General features: G+C 37.2%; 1 protein-coding gene across 4 annotated transcripts in view; it reads right to left on the reverse strand.

Annotated features, from left to right (window-relative positions):
• The window catches only part of EEA1 (early endosome antigen 1), a 135,095-nt gene that overhangs the window by 106,793 nt on the left and 7,873 nt on the right, over positions 1-20,429 (reverse strand). For all 4 annotated transcript variants that reach the window (XM_036252240.1, XM_036252239.1, XM_036252238.1 and 1 more), the window contains exon 2: positions 2,007-2,099. In XM_036252240.1, coding sequence (XP_036108133.1) covers positions 2,007-2,099 — 93 coding nt within the window. The remainder of the gene's footprint in view (positions 1-2,006; positions 2,100-20,429) is intronic.

A 20,429-nucleotide genomic window follows, 5' to 3' on the forward strand; every position in this document is an offset into this window, starting at 1 on the left:
ACCTTAGCACTAAGCACATGAAAAAAGCAACTTCCCCTGAGAATCCATAATCACTAATAACCCTTGATTAGGTTAGTATTCAGAATTTATGTTATTGTGTAGTCTGAAGAATTTTAAGCACAGAAGTTAATTTAAGGGGGGGGGGGTCCCAGGTTAGTGGCACCTCTAGAGTAGTATTTATGTGTTGATGTAAATAATTTATGACACAGGTAAAAACTAAAGTGGCAGGAGGAAAAGAAGATAAACTGAGAATGTGAGAGAGAATGGAATCCAGTACACAAGAGAAAGGATTGAAATTTGACAGGGAAAGGAACCTGTCTTCCCTGTGCTAAAGTAAAAAAGAAAACAGGTATAAGCATAGCTCTGGTGACAAAACAAGAACATTTTGTCTAATGGTTCCTATTTTCTCAATGATATAGAAAGTGACTGAGGAAGGTGGGAACAAGACTAGACTCATGGGAGATTTGGGGATAGGAAGAGAGAAGAACTATCTCAGAGAGTAGGGAAATGACCCTAGGAAGAATATATAGCAAGATTATCAGACACTACTCACTACCCACTGGAGATTTTCTTTTTGGTATGACTGAGATCAACAAATATTAATAGATTTCTTTCAGGGTTATTGTGTGATGAGCACTTTAAGCTCATCATATTATGAACACAATTTGGAATATTTTTTAAAGGCATTTCCTCAAATTTGTTATTAATGAAGTTCATCTGATATTTTCCTTCTTGCTCTCACAATCTTGTAAAATATTATGGTCAATATACATATACATGAAGACAAATGGATGAAGAGACAGATGGTCAAAGAGAAAAAAAACAGAGAGATAAATGGTTAGAAAAAGAAATATACCCAAAACACACAAAAGAAAGACTCATTAACTAAGAGGTGAAGAAGAGGAGAAAAAAGATAAAGGCATACTATGTAGGTGATACTGTTGGACCCAGAAAGGGTCAACTAACAAAAACTATCAGAGCAGAATGTGTGTAGATCTCTTAGGGACAGTATTATGGGTGGTTTTATATTCCTCTTTCCTTATCTGCTTTCTCTATAAAGTGCAAATATTGTTTGTTTTAAAAAATAATTATAATAAGCAACTACTAAGGTTGACTTCTCAAAAATTTCTTTCTTTCTTAGTCTTATTTACTTTCTCTGTTGATTTTTAATAAGCTATCAAAGATAAAACTTCTTATGAAGACAGCAAATAATGTATAAATTTTAAAGATAACCTAATTTTTCATTAGCTCAGTAGTTCATAAGAATACAGACACATAAACAGCCCTGGCCGGTTTGGTTCAGCGGTTAGAGCGTCCGCCTGCGGTCCGGAGTGACCCGGGTTCGGTTCCCGCTAAGGGCATGTACAGTTTGTCCCCGGTTGCAGTTTGTCCCCGGCCCTGGTTGGTCGTGCGGGTGGCAGCCACTCGATGTGTCCCTTCACATCGATGTTTCCCTCTCTCTCTCTTCCTCTCTCTCCCTCCCACTCTATCTGTACAAAAAAATGGAAAAATGTCCTCGGGTGAGGATAAAAAAAAAAAAAAAAGAATACAGACACATAAACAGATACTTTCTAACCGGGAGTTCCTTATCAATAGATTTTAAGTCTTCATTAATTTAAGATGACATTAGCATTAAAGAGATATTGGCAATATTAGTTTTCAGTCTTAATATCCATTTTCTCATTCTCACAACTAAACACCAGTATACATCTACAACTATGATTCAAAAATTGCATTTGTGGTGACAGAAGATGATTTGACTTTGGGTAGTGGGCACGAAGTGCAATAGACAGATCTTGTAACATAGAAATACACACCTAAAACCTATATGATCCTATTAACCAATAAATTTAATCTTTAAAAAAACAGGAAAAAAGGTGCATTCCTTTGTAAGACCTATAATAACTTTCCCTATGAACCTTTAAATGACTACTCATTACTCCAGATATTTGCTATTTTTCCTTAAACAATACTGAATTTTATTCCCAAATCATTATTTTCCATACCTCTGAAGAGCTTTCATTATTGACGTCCACTGTGTTAACAGGAGTTGCTGATGAATCTAAATCAGAACCTTGAGAGCCAACTCTTCCAGGAGTCTGAAACATAAACAGAAGGGGGGGATCAAAGTAGATATTAAAAATATATCCATAAACTATTTAATAACCTAAATAGTAATCAGGTCTAGGCTTAACACATAAGTAGATGTGTTCTCAACAATAATGAACAGTACTAGCAGCTATTCTTTACTAAAAATTGTACCTAATACTGTATCAAGATTTCTATGTGGTATCTTTTTAAATTAATCAAAATTTTACTTTTGGATATAGTGCTTTATAGTTTCAAATCACTTTCACAGAACATCTTATTTAGTCATGATGACATCTCTGTGAGAGGCAGGACAAATGTTATTTCTACAGATGAGAAAACAGATTCAAAGCAGCTAAAGGACTTCTCAAGATTGTATTGAACAATTGGTTGTTAGACTGATGAACCTCAAAGGGAAGGGGGGAGGGAGGGCAGGATGAGATATAGCAAAGAACTTCTATGCATATATGCATACACAGTGGACACTGACAATAGTGTGAGGAAGGCAGAAGGGGGACAGGATTGGGGAGGAGGGGGTCAATGGGGAAAAAAAAGAGGGGACATCCGTAATACATTCAACAATAAAGATGAGTTTAAAAAATAAAAATAAATAAATAAAATAAGATTGTATTAAACAAAAATCAGAAAGAAGCAGAACTCAAATGCTGATCTTCTGATTACGCTTGCATTGTTCTCTCTACTACACCAATTAAACTACGATGATTTGAGAGGTGCTAAAAAGACCAACACAGTTCACATTATCTAGTCACCCAACCATGTACCATCCATACCAATCACTAACAATCTCTCTCCAATACTTAATATTCCATCACCAAAGATACAGTTTGTAGAGCTAAAGTTTTTGTTTTTTTATCTTACCCCTGCAACCTTTATCACCTAACTTTGGCATTCATTAATACCTAGGAGTTACCTTAAAGAAACTGTAAATCTATTAAAACACTGAGCAGAAAGATTCAGAGCACAAGGACTGACTCAATAATCCTTATCAAAAAACATTTATGCTACATAGAGTTTAATTGTACAGAGTTTCAGTTTGGGATGATAAAAACACTCTGGAGGCCTTGGCTGGTTTGGCTCAGCAGTTAGAGCATTGGTCCATGGACCAAAGAGACCTGGGTTCAATTCCCACTAAGGGCACGTACCTCAGTTACAGTTTGTCCCCAGCCCCGGTTGGGGTCGTGTAGGTGGCAACCACTTGATGTGTCTCTCTCACATTGATGTTTCTCTCTCTCTCTTCCTCCCACTCTATCTGAAGATAAATGCAAAAATGTCCTTGGGTGAAAATAAAAAAAAAATAAAATAAAATAAAAAAAACACTCTGGAGGCCCTGGCCAGAAAGCTCAGTTGATTCGAGCATCTTCCAGATACGCCAAGGTTCAATCTCCAGTCAGGGCATGTACAAGAATCAACCGATGAATGCGTAATTAAGTGGAACAACAAAATCGATGTCTCTCTGTCTCCGTTCCCCCCCCCCCCCAAATCAATAAATAAATTAAAAGAAGAAAACACTCTAAAGACAGATAGCTGTCATGGTGGCAAAATATAAATATCCTTAAGGCCACTGAATTATATACTTTTTAGAGGTAAATTTTATGTTAACACAATTAAAAAAAAATTTTTAAACCTAACTGAATCTCAAGCCACACAGAAAATAATTATCCCAAGTGATTTAAGAACACAGCATTTTTTACTACATAGCTTTAGTGAGATATAGTATAAAGAGGAAAAAAACTGCTAGAAAACATTATGTAAACTTATTAACAGTAATATTAATATAGTTATTTAAAATTATTTTATGTATATTAGAAAAAATAATTTTGTTAATGTTACAAACCAAGAAATTCAGTACGTATAAGATAAAAAAGATAAAAATACAAAATCAAAGAAGTATAAACCATTTTATAATCTTAAATTTGAACTCATTTTGTTTGCTTTTATATATCTTTAAATATATAATTAAGATATATTTATCTTAATTATTGTCACTTAAAAGTTTAATAATGATATTTGAAGATATATATATAAATATAGAAACACATATATAGATCTTAGTTCTTATTGCTTAAAAGCTTAAAAGCAATGACAACCCAGAAATAATGAGCACCTCAAGTGCCCTGACCATGATATCTAAATAGCATTCCCCTCTAAAAGGAACCAGGAGTTTTTAAAGAAATGCTGATTCCAGGCTTAGAGGAGACGTTCTGTAAGACAGACCTAGGACATGGTGTGCCAAAAAGCAAGAAGCTATCAAGCATTAATAGGATCCTGTCAAAATGACAAGTCACCTTGGAGGCACTTCCACTAGCTAAAGCTGGGACAATTTGCAAATCAAAATTCACACTGACCTCCACTGATTGAAAGCCACGAACTATCTAAAAATCCATGAGTTCATAAAATAGTATATAAAAAAATGGTTAATTCTCTTTTCTCAAGGAAAGAGAAAATCAAAAAACAAATAAACTGTATTGATCAATAGTATACCAACTCTTATTCTGAAAATTAGTAATTAAATGAAAAGAATTAAGCATTCATCCTGACTTTCAGTATGCACTGAAATTCATGGTAACAAAATACCCCTGGTTGATGTTCAAAACTTCTTTACAGAAAAATGTCAATGGCCTGGCCGGTGTGGCTCAGTGGTTGAGCATCAACCCATGCACCAAAAAAATGTCAATGTATGTAGAAGGAATAAAAACTTTAGAAAAACCACCATTTTGTAACTTTTGATGAAACCATCTTTCCAACTTAAATGACATAAAACCCTCCCTAAATCCCCCCCCCAGATAAGAAATCTTTCTGTCCTTTAAATTCACTTGTCTCTTATTGATATTTTTCTTGTAACCTTATAATACAAGAAAAAAAGAAAGTAGTGTCTATTATAGATTGTTACAGTAAAGACCCTCAATGATTCATACCTATGTTTTAATGCCCTTGTAATTCTCTTGTTTATTTTTATTTATTTATTTATTTTTTATCCTCACTCGAGGACATTTTTCCATTTTTTATTCAGATAGAGCCAGAGGGAGAGAGAGTAAGAGAGAGAGAGAGAGAGAGAGAAACATCGACGTGAAAGAGACACATCGAGTGGCTGCCACCCGCATGACCCAACCAGGGCAGGGGACAAACTGCAACCGAGATACACACCCTTAGCGGGAACCAAACCCGGGCCTCTCCGGACCGCAGGCCGATGCTCTAACCGCTGAGCCAAACCAGCCAGAGCTGTAATTCTCTTGTTTAATCCTCTCCCACATGTACTCTGGACTGGCCATGAGACTTGCTTGCCTTGGCTGATGGTAGAGTAGCAAATAAGATAAAAACAGAGACTACAAAAGTGCTTGCACAATGGGATTTGCCCTCTTGTTGCTGGAAACCCTTCTGCCACTATATAAGCCCAGGCTAGCCTTGGATATGTGCGGCCCAATAAATATAATCAGCAACCTGAGTGAGGCCACCTCAGACTACCCATCCCAATCAAACCAACAGATAACTCCAGCTGTGTGTGCAACTCTAAGAGAGATCAGCAGAAGGACCACTTAGCTGAGCTTAGCACAAATTGTTGATCTACAGAATCTAAAGCAAAGAAAATGGTGGTTGTTTTAAGCCAAAGCCAAAGTTTAGGGGTGATTAGTTATACAGCAATAGATACCATTACATACAGTAGATGCTATGTCATATCTTCTGTACAAAAGAGAAAATGAACTCTTTTTGAGGGTGGGAACCCTATACAGAGTGAGATATTCACCACAATTTCTAGTAAGAACACAATAAAAGTGTCCACTGAATTTAACCAACATATAACAGCTTTCATACATTAAAAAAGGTTTAATGTAACTACCCTAAATCTACATCATTCCATTTTCCAGCTTTCATTTTTTAACTTTTTAAGTTTAGAGAAACTGGAAGACTAAATGACAAATTACCAATCTGGTTTTCAGAGTATTTGAGTAAAATCAAGATGTTTTTATTCTTTGACAATACTCATTGGTGGGAAGGGTATTGGAAAACCATCCCTTTCGAACATTGTTAGTGGGAGTATAACTAAATACAAAATATGTACATACGCTCTGACTCTGCTAGGGGATTACCCAGTGGATGAATTCACAAAAGTACCATCTATATACACATATACAAGAATGTTTACAACAGTCTTGTTTATAATAGCAAAACTGGGAATAAATTAAATGTCCCTCAATAGGAGATTAGTTAAATTTTGATAATCTACACAATTGAATATAATGTAGTTATTAAAAATAAACAATAAGCCCTGGACAGTTTTGCTCAGCAGTTAAAGTGTCAGCTTTCAGACCAAAGGGACGTGGGTTCTATTCCCAGTCAAGGGCGTGTACCTGGGTTGCAGGTTCTATCCCCAGCCCTGGTGAGGGTCATGAGGTAGGCAACCAATCACTGTGTCTCTCTCACATCGATATTTCTCTCCCTCCCTCCTTTCTATTCTCTCAAAAAAAAAAAAAAAATCAGTGGAAAAATATCCTTGGGTAAGGATTATCAATAAACAAACAAACAGCCCTGGCCAGTTTGGCTCAGCGGTTAGAGCGTCGGCCTGCGGTCCGGAGAGACCCGGGTTCGGTTCCCGCTAAGGGCACGTACTTCGGTTGCAGTTTGTCCCCGGCCCTGGTTGGTCGTGCGGGTGGCAGCCACTCGATGTGTCCCTTCACGTCGATGTTTCTCACTCTCTCTCCCTTCCTCTCTCTCCCTCCCTCTCTATCTGTACAAAAAAATGGAAAAATATCCTCGGGTGAGGATAGAAAAAAAAAATAAAAAAAAATAAAAAAATAAATAAACAAACAAACAAACAATAAGTGCTGATTCTAAAAGATCTCCAAACTATATTGTGAAAAAATTCAAACTTATATGAAAAGTATGATTATATTTGTATAATGTTAGTGGATATATACATCAAAAATTGTGGGAAAATACACAAGAAACTATTAGAAATAATTATTGGAGAAAGAATCTTCAATTTTTCATTTATACATTCTGATTTCCTAATCCTAACAACTAGCTGTCAGCCTCAAACTTCCTATAAAATTTGTCTTTTAAACCCTTTCCTGCTTGTTCTAAATCTTCAGCCTTGAAAACAGTCATTAATAATCTTCATTCCCATCTCCATTATAACTCTAACATGTTTAATTTTGTCTCATAATTCATTTTTGCTAATTACTTTTTTGCCCTCAGAGTTTCTTCTAATTTCTCCACCTTCTTCTTAAAACTGAATATATCCTGATCAATATCAATATCAAAAGCAGCAGGCTTACACAGACTTTTACAATAATATGACCTTGACCTAGAAAACTTATAGAGCCATATAATTCCATAGATGCTTTTCTATCCATCACAAAACCATGTACAATGCAATGAATGGTAGGCTTTGTTACAAATATACATGTAATCATAACTCATTTATATCAATTTACAGCTGAGAACAATTTCTATTTTCTAAAATGTGAGCAATTCCACCTAACCTAGAATTACCTACAACTTTAATGAGCAAGCAAATACAGTCACCTATATTCTTAAATTATTAATGCTAAATTGAACCTATTCAATTTGTCTTTCAAAGATGCCATTAAAAAGCTATCCCCAGTTGCATCTGATTCCAGCCCTCTCCAAAATTTCTCACACACCAGTACACAATATACTTTTGTATCCTGTCTTTCCTGCCTAACATACTGATACACAATACTAAATCCTGCCAGAAAAGGGGGTTAGAAGTATACACCTATCTAAATGCAATTGGCTCTTGTTTTCAGGAGAGCCTGTCAAGTATTCAAAAACGAAAGTCCACCTAAATCTATGAATAGTGCTTCAGAATTTAGAAGTTGGAGACACAAAGACCTGAATTCAATTTCCAGTTTGCCCACTTAGAAGCTTTGTAAATGTACTTAACCTCTCTAAGCCTCTAATTCCCATCTGTAAAGTAAAACTAATAATGTCAGCCTCACAAAATTCTTATGGGGATTAAATTAAATAATATATATAAAATGTTTAAATCGGTGCCTGGCATTTGGTAGAAACACTATAAATAGTAGATACTTATTATTAAGTGCACTTCTCCCCAAAAAGACCTAGAATCAACATTTAAAAGCTGGAAAGCATAACTGAAAGTAAATCAGAAATCAAGCATCACAGAAATAATGTTACAACTGTATAACTTTGGAGATGAAGAAACCAACCCCCAGAAAGTATAATTGGCTTACTCTGCTATGGAATGGTAGAGTTGCAATTAAAACAGGTTTCCCAGGTCCCAATTCAATAGTCTAGAGAGAATACTACTATCTAAAATGTTTCTAGGTCATCCCTCTGATACCCATTCAAGACACTTAATTTCTCTCATCTCAACTTCTTCATTGATAAATTGCAAGGACAGACAAGATCATGGTCTTTCCTGCTCTAAAGTTCTGATTCCATGATTCGTTTGGGCACTAAATATATAGCTTAGCTTTCTTACGGACACTTTCAAAACTCTAAAACTTATTTGGTTATTAATAGTTACATGAAAATAATTTACCTCTTATAAGCAGCCAAGTCAAAAAAAAAAAAAAGCAACCAAATCAGTAAGAGACTGAGACTATCAAAACTAATTATGGATAAGTTACTAATAATGAAATTAGGTATAAACCCAATTTCTCAATTAACTCAATATTAAGTAAAGGAATAAAAGTTTTTAAATATCTAGAATTTAAAATATCGAACATATAATTAAAATTGATTTACATATTTTAAACACGTTTAGCGTACTGGATATTTTGATTCAATAAATATGGACAGAGACACAAAAAAATATCAAAATATGGGTTCATAGTCCAGTTTTGAGAAGTAGCCCTTTTTCACTTTTTAAGACTTAAAATCACTTGAGAGACCTGGAAAAGGTGCTGATAATAAAATTTCCTAAGCAGAGCATTTGTGGACCATGTTCAAAATCCCAGCAAAGAGGCTTGAAGATGTTTTACATAGCATTTTAGAATCTAACAGAAATTCTTATCTACTGGCCGTGGATTCCTATTATAAAAGATATATAGAATACCAGTTTCAAAGAAGTAGACCATAACATTCATAAAATTAAAACCCATCCTGAATATAAACACCTTATTTTTTTAATCCTCGCCCAACGATATTTTTCCACTTTCTCAGATAGAGTGGGAGGGAAGGAGAGAGAGAGAAACATCGATGTGAAAGAGACACATTTACTGACTGCCTCCCGCACAACCCTGACCAGGGCCAGGGACGAACTGCAACCAAGGTTCGTGCCCTTGACCAGAATGAAACCAGAGACCCTTGGGCCACGGGCTGACACTCTAACCGCTGAGCCAAACCAGCTGGGGCTGAATATAATCATCTTTTATGATACAAAATCCCTGAGAAAAATCATCCAAATAGCACATAACTTGTGATTCAGGTTCCCAAGGAAACCCTGAGACTCTGAAATTTGCAAGCAGGAGGTTTATTGAGGAGTGCTCTCAAGAACACCTGTGTGAACACAGGGGAAACATGACTAGGCCCAGACAGAACAGAACAATATTGATCAGTAATGCAGTTGCAACAGACGCCTCAGTTAATCCTACTAAGAGTCCTAAAGCTAGCATGGCCCTTCACAGAATACCCTAATCAAAGAAAAAGATGATATTTCATTGTATCCCCTACATCAACCAGTAATTAACGGCAGACTGCTTCCAGAAAGGGTACATAACTTGGGTGAGGCAGCTTCCTTCTGTAAGGGCAACTCCCAGAGAAGGAGACACTTATGAGCCTCTGGCAGCCATGACTCCAGGCAGCTAAGGGAATGTTTCTCCACCCTGAAAGGGAGACCTGGGTGCACAATAAAGCATCCACTATAATGAAAGTACCTTACGTGCATTTGAGATACCCATAAAGGGCTACACACTGGGTGGGGGGATCTCAGTAGAGAAGGAGACCTACTGTCTTCTAAAGCCTCGTACATGCCAGGTGCTGTGACAGTCACTTTACATGAGTCATCTAATTTTATCACTGAATGCTCACTTCCTGAAGACACTTTTTTCCCAGCAAATAGGGTAAAAGGTATCAGGATTTGTTATGTAACACATCAAAAATGCTACTTTGGGGTTGCAAATAATCTGCAGACTCAAAATCCTGGTACTTCCTTGGTTTTCAACTAACATTTTTACCCTGAAAAGTACTTTATAAATCACTAGGTGATGCCCTCATTGGACAGAAAAAAAGTCAAGCCAAGAAAAGCTCAATTATTTGCCTAAAATCACATTAGCAGCAGAGTTAGAATCTAAACTCAGGTCTTTTGATTCCAAATTCAGTGATTCCTCTACTTGCTGTGGTACCTTTATACTCAAAAACTTAAAACCAAAATAACCCTGAGGCATAAATTTTATGAAAAGCTCAGAACATCAACTCTTCTCAATTATTTACATTTTTTAAATCATACACATAAGAAATTTCCATTAAGGAAAAGTCAACTGGTAGTCTGCTAAATGAAATATTTCATCTTTCTATTAACAGTAATAATATCTAATATACAACCTCTATGAAAGGCACAACACCAACCATTTTGTTTACATTATGTCATTTAATCCTCACAACAATCTTTTGAATAAAGTCAAAGGGATTGTTCCCATTTAGCCAAAAGAAAAAAAATAAGGTTAAAGAAGCTAAACAAGTTGTTAGCTAAGATGACAAATGTACACAGAGTAGAATTCCATCTGACTTCAAAACATGTGCTCTTAATGTTAAACCAACCACTATGCTACAGCCCTATGCTTCTCAATTTTCCTTTTCTGAACTTTTTAAATTTTCATGATGCACATGACTTATTTTTATATTCAGAAATATATTATTTGATTTAAATATTTTTATTTTAAAAACTAAATCAATGCTTAAGCTATTTAGAAGTTGAAAGCACATAAAAGGTTATATCAGAAAAGTAAATATCTTACAGAACAAAATAAAGTCACACTTCTTTATCAGAGATCTAACTCAATATGATTTACCACTTACTCCATCTCACACAACAATGCATTTTGGCATAGCGTCATATAAAGATAAGAATTCTTATATCATTTTCCAAATATTAATTACCTAATAAAGTCCAAATAAAGTATCACTGAGACTCTGGAAAAACTTATATTAGCATACTTATATAAAACTTAACCATAGTCTGATATTAAAAACTAAGAAGTAGCCCTGGCCAGTTTTGCTCAGCGGTTAGAGTGTCGACCTGTGGTCCTGAGAGGCCCGGGTTCGGTTCCCGCTAAGGACACGTACCTCGGTTGCAGTTTGTCCCCGGCCCTGGTTGGTTGTGCGGGTGGCAGCCACTCGATGTGTCCCTTTCACATCGATGTTTCTTTCTCTCTCTCTCTCTCTCTCTCTCTCTGTTCCTGTCTCTCCCTCCCACTCTACCAGAACAAAAAAGGAAAAATGTCCTTGGGTGAGGATAAAAAACAAAAACAAAAACAAAAAAAAACTAAGAAGTAAAATGTGGGTTTAGTACATTTCATCTACTGCTAAGGCCCATGCAACTCTTAAACAGATGGCTAATCAACTAAATTATTCATGTTATTGAAATAAATATGTCAGTTAATCACACTGCATGTAATGGGCATGGATCCATCCTAAAAAGTAAGTTACTCTACCATAGCCCATATTGTGAACACAACCCAAGACAGCCAGGTTATATGACCCCACATCTATTGCCAGTTGACAGATGTGATCACCTGGACCAACAGCAACCATTCATAAGCTAGCTATCAGACAATAAAAAGACCCCCCCCCCCCCAAAAAAAAAAACAATGCCAAGAACTACTGCTGAGTCCTACGCTCAGGCTCTTAAGTTGCAAACTATGAAGAGAAATGACTAAGCTGCACAGAGTGGCACTAAGCAGATACACAGTGCAGTCAGGAGGTAAAGTACGAGTACATGAGGGACTTGAGCAAATTAAAGTTATAACCCAGCCAAAGTTTCAAAGACCACAGACCCTGAGTATACAGAAACTATGAAGAAAAAACCTAAAATAGATGGTGAGAAAATTAGCTGATAGCAGAAACGAAAGTAAGGGACACAAATATGTGAAGAATCACTGAGATCTTTAACAGCAGAACTCTACCATCAAGAAACAATAAGAAAGAAAGAAAGGCCCTGGTTGATTTGGCTCAACCGTTAGAGCATTGGTCTGCAAACCAAAGAGTCACGGGTCCAATTTTGGTCCAGGGTACATACCTCGGTTGTGGTCAGGTCCCCAGCTCTGGTCAGGATCATGCAGGAGGCAACCGATTGATGTGTCTCTCTCCCTTCCTCCCACTCTGAAGACAAATGGGAAAAAAATATCCTCGGGTGGTGATCAAAAATAAATAAATTAAAGAAAGAACAGGAGGGATAGAGGGAGGACCTGGGAAAAGCGACAGAGACAGAGACAAGAGGGCAGGTTTTGAGAAACTGTATTTAATTTAGTATTGCTGGGACATTGGTACAAGATGTGAAATCCAAAAAGAGTAAGTCTGAAAAGATTATCAAAACCAATATTTTCTATAATGGGTTTCATTCTGAAGGATCTTTAAAAATGTTAAGTATGCCCAGGCTGGTTTGGCTCAGCAGTTAGAGCGTTAGCCCGTGGACCAATGAGCTGCAGGTTCGATTACAGTCAAGGGCATGTACCTTGGTTGTGGTTCGTCCCTCGCCCTGGTTGGGGTCGTGCGGGAGGCAACCAGTCGATGTGTCCCTCTCAAGTCAATCTTTCTCTCTCTCCCTCCTTCCCACTCTATCTGAAGATAAATAGAAATCTATCCTCGGGTGAGAATTAAAAAAAAAATGTTAAGCATTATTTCTATCAAAATAATACATGTATCAAGTTTGAAAAATAAAATTCATACTATAAGGGTTGTAAAAGTGTAATAGCACACTAATTCCTCCTGGATGCTTCCACTTTATGGTGTTTTTTTGGTATTAACCTCCATATCTCTAAAAAGCATGTATATACAAATAGTTCTTTCTTTTTTTTTTTTTTTCTTTTTAATCTTTTCTTTAGTTGTTTTTTTCAGAGAGAGAGGAAAGGAAAGGGAGAGAGAGGTAGAAACATAGATGAGTGAGAGAAGCATCAACATCAATTGGCTGCCTCCTGCACACCCCCTACCAGGGATCAAGCCTGCAACCTGGGCATGTGCCCTGAATGGAAAATTGAACCAGTGACCTCTTGGTGCGTGGGTCAACGCTCAACCACTGAGACACACCAGCCGGGCTCTTTTTAAAATTAATACAATTGATTTTTTTTGTCATGTTTCAAAAATATTTCACCAAGTCAAATAGCATATTCCCCTACTTTATTTTAGAGAAATTACAATCTTTTAAATAAAGCCAGGCAAGTTTTCCACACAAAGCAAGTGAAAGGCAGTGTGATAAACTAGAACAATGTCAAAATTGTTTTGTTTGGCTAGTTGTTTGTTTTTGCTGCAAAACAATAATGCAATTGGTATTTCATGGTAAAATCCTATATAAGTTTGTAAGTATAGTACCCTGCATCTAATAATGAATTCTTGAGTGAAAGAAAAAATATCTAAAATATTTATTCTGTGTTGGAATTTATTTGAAATTCACTTTGCTTTTATAGATTTACAAAGAAGGTCAAGTTTTTGGGATTAGATGGTACAATGAATTTCAGGGAAGTTTGAATGATTTGTTTACATAGTTCACAATATCTGTTAAAAGTTTATTTAAGATTTAAAACAGGCCCTGGCCAGTTTGGCTCAGCGGTTAGAGCGTCGGCCTGCGGTCCCCAGAGACTCTGGTTCGGTTCCCGCTAAGGGCACGTACCTCATTTGCAGTTTGTCCCCGGCCCAGGTTAGGTTGTGCGGGTGGCAACTACTCGATGTGCCCCTTTCATGTCGATGTTTCTCTCTCTCTCTCTCCCTCCCACTCTATCTGAACAAAATATCAAAAAATGTCCTCGGGTGAGGATAAAAAAAAAAAGATTTAAAACAGGTTCACAATTAATGTTTGGTATTACAAAATAAAAACAAACAAACCAAAACAAAAAACAACAAAAACAAACCTATAAAGCCCTGTCATGGAGGTCCTGAACAAAACTGTGTTGGATCCTTCAAAGTCTTGCAATAAAAATGTTTCAGAGGCTCGGCTCCATATTAAATTTTTGGTTTTCAATTTCCATGAAATTCCATATTTCTAATTGCTAAGTGCATCCACAATCATCCTGTTTTTGAGCTAATCTGATTAATCATTTATTCTTAGAACCCAATAAACCCACTCATAATTGTTAATATTCCAGAGCCATGACAAAGTTTATTTCGAGAGTGATTTGTAAAAGATTTGCTACAGCTCCTAGAAGGAGGAATCTTAAGTATCATATGACCCCACTACATTCCTAACCTCAGATTACTAAACCAGCAATAAATACCTGACCTGAGGGAAGCAACTCTGTTTGGCCAGCTAGACACCAATGCATGCATGACCCAACAAGACTGAGGACATTTCAGAGTCTTCTCTCAGAATTTGGGAATTGAGACACTGGGCCAGTTGGTTGTGTAATGGTAGATGACAATCAAGTAGAATCATGTGATCAGGTGGCAATGTGAAGTCCTGGGACACTGAGAACGCAGTAGCAAAGAGGATGGATGCAGAGATGCAGACACAAGTGATCCATGAGAAAGTGTAAGATAGAGGGAAGAGCTGCCTCCAACACCATTCTCGGTACTACTCTCTAGAAACATAAGAGTACAACACATCTTATTCTTCAATCACCTTGAAACCTCACAATAAATTCTCCTTTCAACTTAAACTAATTTGGTACAATTTGTGATCCTTGAAAATAAAAAGCATTTATTAGAGAGTTGTTCAAGGATGACAGATTATATTCATACATTTAATAGTTAATTACTTTGTTTCCTCTCTTCCATATTTCTTAGACAGGTAATCTGTGCTACTTAATATTTTTACTTTTTAAAATAAATTTTAAATTTATTTCCTTACTTCCCAATCATTTATCCCTATGACTCTCCTGAAAGTGAACTAGGTATGCTCTAACTGTTCCATCCACTGGACACTTTTCAGTCCTTATTTGACTTGAATTCTCTCCAACATTCATACATACTTGCTTCCACCTGTCACCTGAGTGCTGGACCTATATTTCCACTTGCCTAGTGAACATCTCTATTGGGGTGTCTACACTTCTAAGTCACACTCACTTTCTTCCCCAAACCTTTACCTCTATTCTTTACCTTAGTCCATTCCACCATCCTCTCAGCTACCCAACTACTTACAAACCAACAAATCCTATCAATTCTTTCTTTTTTACACCTTAAATCATTTTTTATTTTCAGTTACAGTTGACATACAATATTATATTAATTTCTGATGTACACTTTAGTGATTAGACTTTATATAACTTACTAAGTAATCATCCCAATAAATCTGGTACCCATCTGACACCATACATAGTTACTGGAATGTTACTTACTATATTCCCTATGCTGTACTTTACATCCCCATAACTATTCTGTTACCACCAATTTATACTTCTTAAGCCCTTCGCCTCTTTTACCAATTACCTCTACCTTCCTCCCATCTGGCAACCATCAAAATGTTCTCTGTTATCTATAAGACCTTCTGTTCTAATTCTTGGCTTATTTTGTTTTTTTAGATCCAATTGTTGATAGATGTGTATTTATTGCCATTGTATTGTCCACATTTTTTATCATTTTTTTTTCTTCTCCTTCTTAAAGAAGACTCTAACATTTCATGAAATACTGGTTTGGTGGTGATAAATCCCTTTATATTTTCCTTGTCTGAGATGTTCTTTATGTGTCCTTCAATTTTAAGTGGATAAAGTAATTTTGGTTTTAGGTCCATGCTTTTCATCACTTTGAATATTTCTTCCCAATTCCATTTGGCCTGCAAAGTTTCTATTGAGAAACCACCTAACAATCTATGGGAGCTCCCTTGTAGGTAACTAACTGCTTTTCTCCTGCTGCTTTTAAGATTCTCTGTCTTTAACCTTTGGCATTTTAATTATGATGTGTCTTAGTATAGGCCTAAATGGGTTTATCTTTTTTTAAATGTTTTTATTGATTTTAGACAGAGAGGAAAGGAAGGGAAAAGAGGGAGACAGAAACATTGATGTGATAAAAAAAAAACAATTATCAGTTGCCTCCTGCACATACCCTGACTGGAAACCAAACTCACTACCTGGCATGTGCCTGATCAGTAATCAAACTGGCAACTTTTTGGTGCATCGGACAACTCTCAACCAACTAAGACATACCAGCCAGGGCTAGGTTCATCTTTTTGAGAGCTCTCTATGCTTCCTGGATTGGTATGTCTATTTCCTTCACCAGGTTAATAAAGTTTTCTGTCATTATTTGTTCAAGGAGGTTTTCAATTTCCTGCTCTCTCGTTTCTCATTCCAGCACCCTCATCATGCAAATGTTGGTATGTTTAAAGTTGTCCCAGAGGCTCCTTACATGTTCCCCATTTTTTTGGATTATTTTTTCTTTTTGCTATTCTGGTTGGGTATTTTTGCTTCCTTGTATTCCAAATCGCTGTTTTGATTCTTGGCTTCATCTGCTCTTTGATTCCCTGTAAATTATTCTTCATTTCAGTTAGTATATTCTTCATTTCTGTTTTTTTTTTTTAATGGTTTCCATGTCCTTTTTATGCTGCTGAAGTTCTCTCTAACTTCATCTACTCTTCCCTTAAATTCATCCTTATAACCTATGTTTTTAATTCTGCATCTAGTAGATTACTTATATCCATTTCTTTAGTTCTTTGCTAAAGTTTTATTCTTTCATTTGAGACATGTTTCTTTTGTCTCCTCATTTTGGCAGGAGACAAAATGTTTGTTTCTATGTAAAGGTAGAGCTGCTATGTCTCCTGGGTTTGGTAGAGTGGCCTAATGTAGTAGGTATCCTGTAAGGTCCGGTGGCACAGCCTTCCCATTCACCAAAGCTGGGCAGTCCAGGTGTACAACCTGACCCCTGTGTGGGCTGTGTACACCCTCCTGTTTTAGTTGAGCCTAACTGCTCTTGGCACCTCAATGAGATTTACCCCAGACCAATGGGTTGCAAGGACTGCAAGATCAGCTGTGTAGAGCCTCACCCCATGGAACAGGACTTACTTCAGCAAGGCTCTGCTACCTGCTGAGTCCACCCCTTGAGTGTGTCGCTTACAGAGGTGGTTGGGTGGTACTTCGACATGGTCTGCAGTTGACCATTGGATGTGCTGCCTCTGGGCCATCCAGGAGGTACAGGCTAAGGTCAGCGACCACCTATGTTCTGCCCAGGACCACCCAGTGTGAGCTACAAAGCAATCTATGAATGGCTCTTCTTGTGCTGGGCTTGGAGGTACACAGAAGAGGCCAAGCTGCCTCTAGTGCTAGGCCTGGGGCCACTTAGCTAGAGGTATGGAGCAGGCCAAGGCTAGATACTGCTTGTTTGAGAGATTTTAAGAAAGTCTGAAGCATCAGCCAAGATAGACCATTTGTATAGAAAACCACTGCAAACAGCCTGGGTGGGCCCACAAGTTGGTGGGGCAAGGTTTCAGGAAATCACCAGGGTGGGGTACATAGTGATATCCAGGTAGTTGGAGACTCAGATATGACACCCACCTGCTGGCTCTGTGGGGGAAGGGCTCTGAAAAGGAACAATGGCTCTGCCTGCCCTTCTGTCTGGGAGAAAACTACCCCTACAGCTCTTACCCTGATGCTAGGCAGTCAGTTCCTCCTCGTATGTCCCTGGTTCCTTTCAAGCTGCTGCCTCAGTGCTGGAGCAAGGAGGCAGTGAGTCTGAGCAAGTCCATGCCTGGGTCCTTTCAGAGGAATGGCCTGGAACTCCAGCATCTTCCATCTAACCCAGCCACAATTCTGAGTGTTTTTACAGCCGGAAGTTATGGGAATGTCTCTTTCTGGCACTGGAACCCTGGGTTAGAAGGAATAGTGCGGGGCTGGGACCCCTTGCTTCTCAGGGGGAACCTCCACAGCTGAGATATCCCTCCCAAATCCACCACACACAGATGGGGGACCAGCCTGTCCACATTTCCACCCCTCCTACCAGTCTCAATGTGGCTTCTTCTTTCTATCTTTAGTTGTAGAACTTCTGTTCAGCTAGATTTCGGGCAGTTCTGAATGATGGTTGTTCTGTGGTTTAGTTGTAATTTGATGTGGCTGTGGGAGGATGCTAGTAAGCCCATTTTCTTCATTAGCATGGGGTGTTTTGAGAGAATAAGAGAAAAAAAAAAGCAAGCAAATAACTTCTAGTGTCACCTTAACTGAGCAATGTGAACAAGTGATTGCAGGACACTCTGAACAGAATAAAGAGCTTCTATAGATGTTTGATGAGAGAACAGGGTAAGTTGTGGGAAACACAATTAGTGACAATAGCAAAGCCAGTATATGTACAGAGATGTGTGGAGATGAGCCTGAAATGGTGTTAATGGGACCAGAACATTAAGTTCATATGTGCCAATGTAAAGAATCTGGACATCTCCTATGGGCACTGAGTAGTCACCAACAGATTTTAAACAGAAGAGTGATTCATTCACCTGATTAATTTTTATGAAGATTACTTGGAAAAAATATTTTTGAGGGGTTTCCTTATTATAAATTTCATCATTTAAAAATTTCCATGGCTCCTTAGTATAAAGTCCAAAACGCTTTCCATTCTCATCTCTTATAACTATCCCTATTCCAATGCAGAAATACTTACAATTCCCCTATGTTGAGCTAGGCTATTTCAGGCTCTAGCATTTACCTGGTCCCTGTCTCTAAAATGCCTTCTCTCCATTGCTCCTTCTTGCCTTAGTCACTCGTCTTGCTTCTGCAAAGCCTTCAACAATCTCTATTCCCTCTCTATGCCCCAAATTCTCCCACACCCTTCTGCCACAGAATTAGTTACTTTATTTTTTGTACTCAAATATTTCCTATGTATCTATTAACACTTATCACATTGCTTTGTAATTATTTAAAGTATCTGTCTCTCCCACTAAAACTCAAGAAATTTTTTATCCCTAAACTCAGCACAGCAATTAGCACAGAATAAATGTTCAACATTATGATGAATAAATGTCTACACACACACAGATTTTTTTAAAAAACAACATAAAGCAAGGGAGTGATAAGAAAAGTGTTCCTTAAAGAAATTTAGAGTATATAACAATAGTAATAATAATACAATAAATCCTCGATTTTACAGACCTTGATTTAATGGACTTAGAATTTAACAGACAAAATTTCCAATCCATATGTCATATGTGAAAATTAAAGCCCTGTTAATTTTTAAATGATTTTAACCAAGATTAAATTAACAGGTCATCTTTTTTGTTATTAATTCACTATTATTTTTTTTTTAATTTTAGAGAATAGCCCATATGTTGGAAAAAACATGGTAGTAATTTCACCAACATAAATAAATATTACATATCTATAACTATAGTCAACATGTTTTTTAATAATTATTATTTATTGATTTTAGAGAAAGGGAGAGACATAAAGACATCTATGAGAGAGAACATCAATTGGCCCCCTCCTGCATGCCCTTCAGTGGGGATCAGGTCCACAACCTAAGCATGGTTCCTGACCAGGAATAGAACCAGTAACCTCTTGATGCATGGGTCGACACTCAACCACTGAGCCATACCAGCCAGGCTATAGTCTACATATTTAAATCCAAGAGTCATTGCTGGTAAACAATATTCAGAGAATAATTAGCACGTGATCACACCACATTGTGCACAGTAATTGGTTCTGCTTTTGGGTGGCATGACTTTCTACAGCAGTTTTTTGTTTGTTTGTTTTTTGTTAATCCTTATCTGAGGATATTTTTCCATTGATTTTTAGACAGTGTGGTAGGGGGCATGTGGAGAGCGAGAGAAATATCGATATGAGAAAGACACAGTGACTGGTTGCCTCCCACATGTCCTCAACAGGGGTCAGAGAACGAACCTGCAACCCAGGTATGTGTCCTTGATTGGGAATTGAACCCACAATCCTTCGGTCCTCAGGCCGACGCTCTAATCTCTGGGCCTAACTAGCCATGACTCCGCAGCAGTTCTAACATGTGCTGTCCATGTTCCCACATGGGCTAAGCCACACCCCAGCCGTGTGCATTTGTTTACTCACAGTGACTGGTGAATGTACACATTTACTAGACCTATTCAGGACATATAGAAAACTTTTCTGTGAAATTAAACTTTTCATACATGCTTAATTTTAGTTACACAAATATGTCCACATAAGTAAAAACAAATAAATTGACTAATTTGTCAATTTTTTAACAGATGCATTTATTATAACGCCTTTATTATAACACTTTTTCCC

This window comes from Molossus molossus, unplaced genomic scaffold (assembly GCF_014108415.1).
Source record: "Molossus molossus isolate mMolMol1 unplaced genomic scaffold, mMolMol1.p scaffold_m16_p_10, whole genome shotgun sequence".
NCBI lineage: Eukaryota > Metazoa > Chordata > Mammalia > Chiroptera > Molossidae > Molossus > Molossus molossus.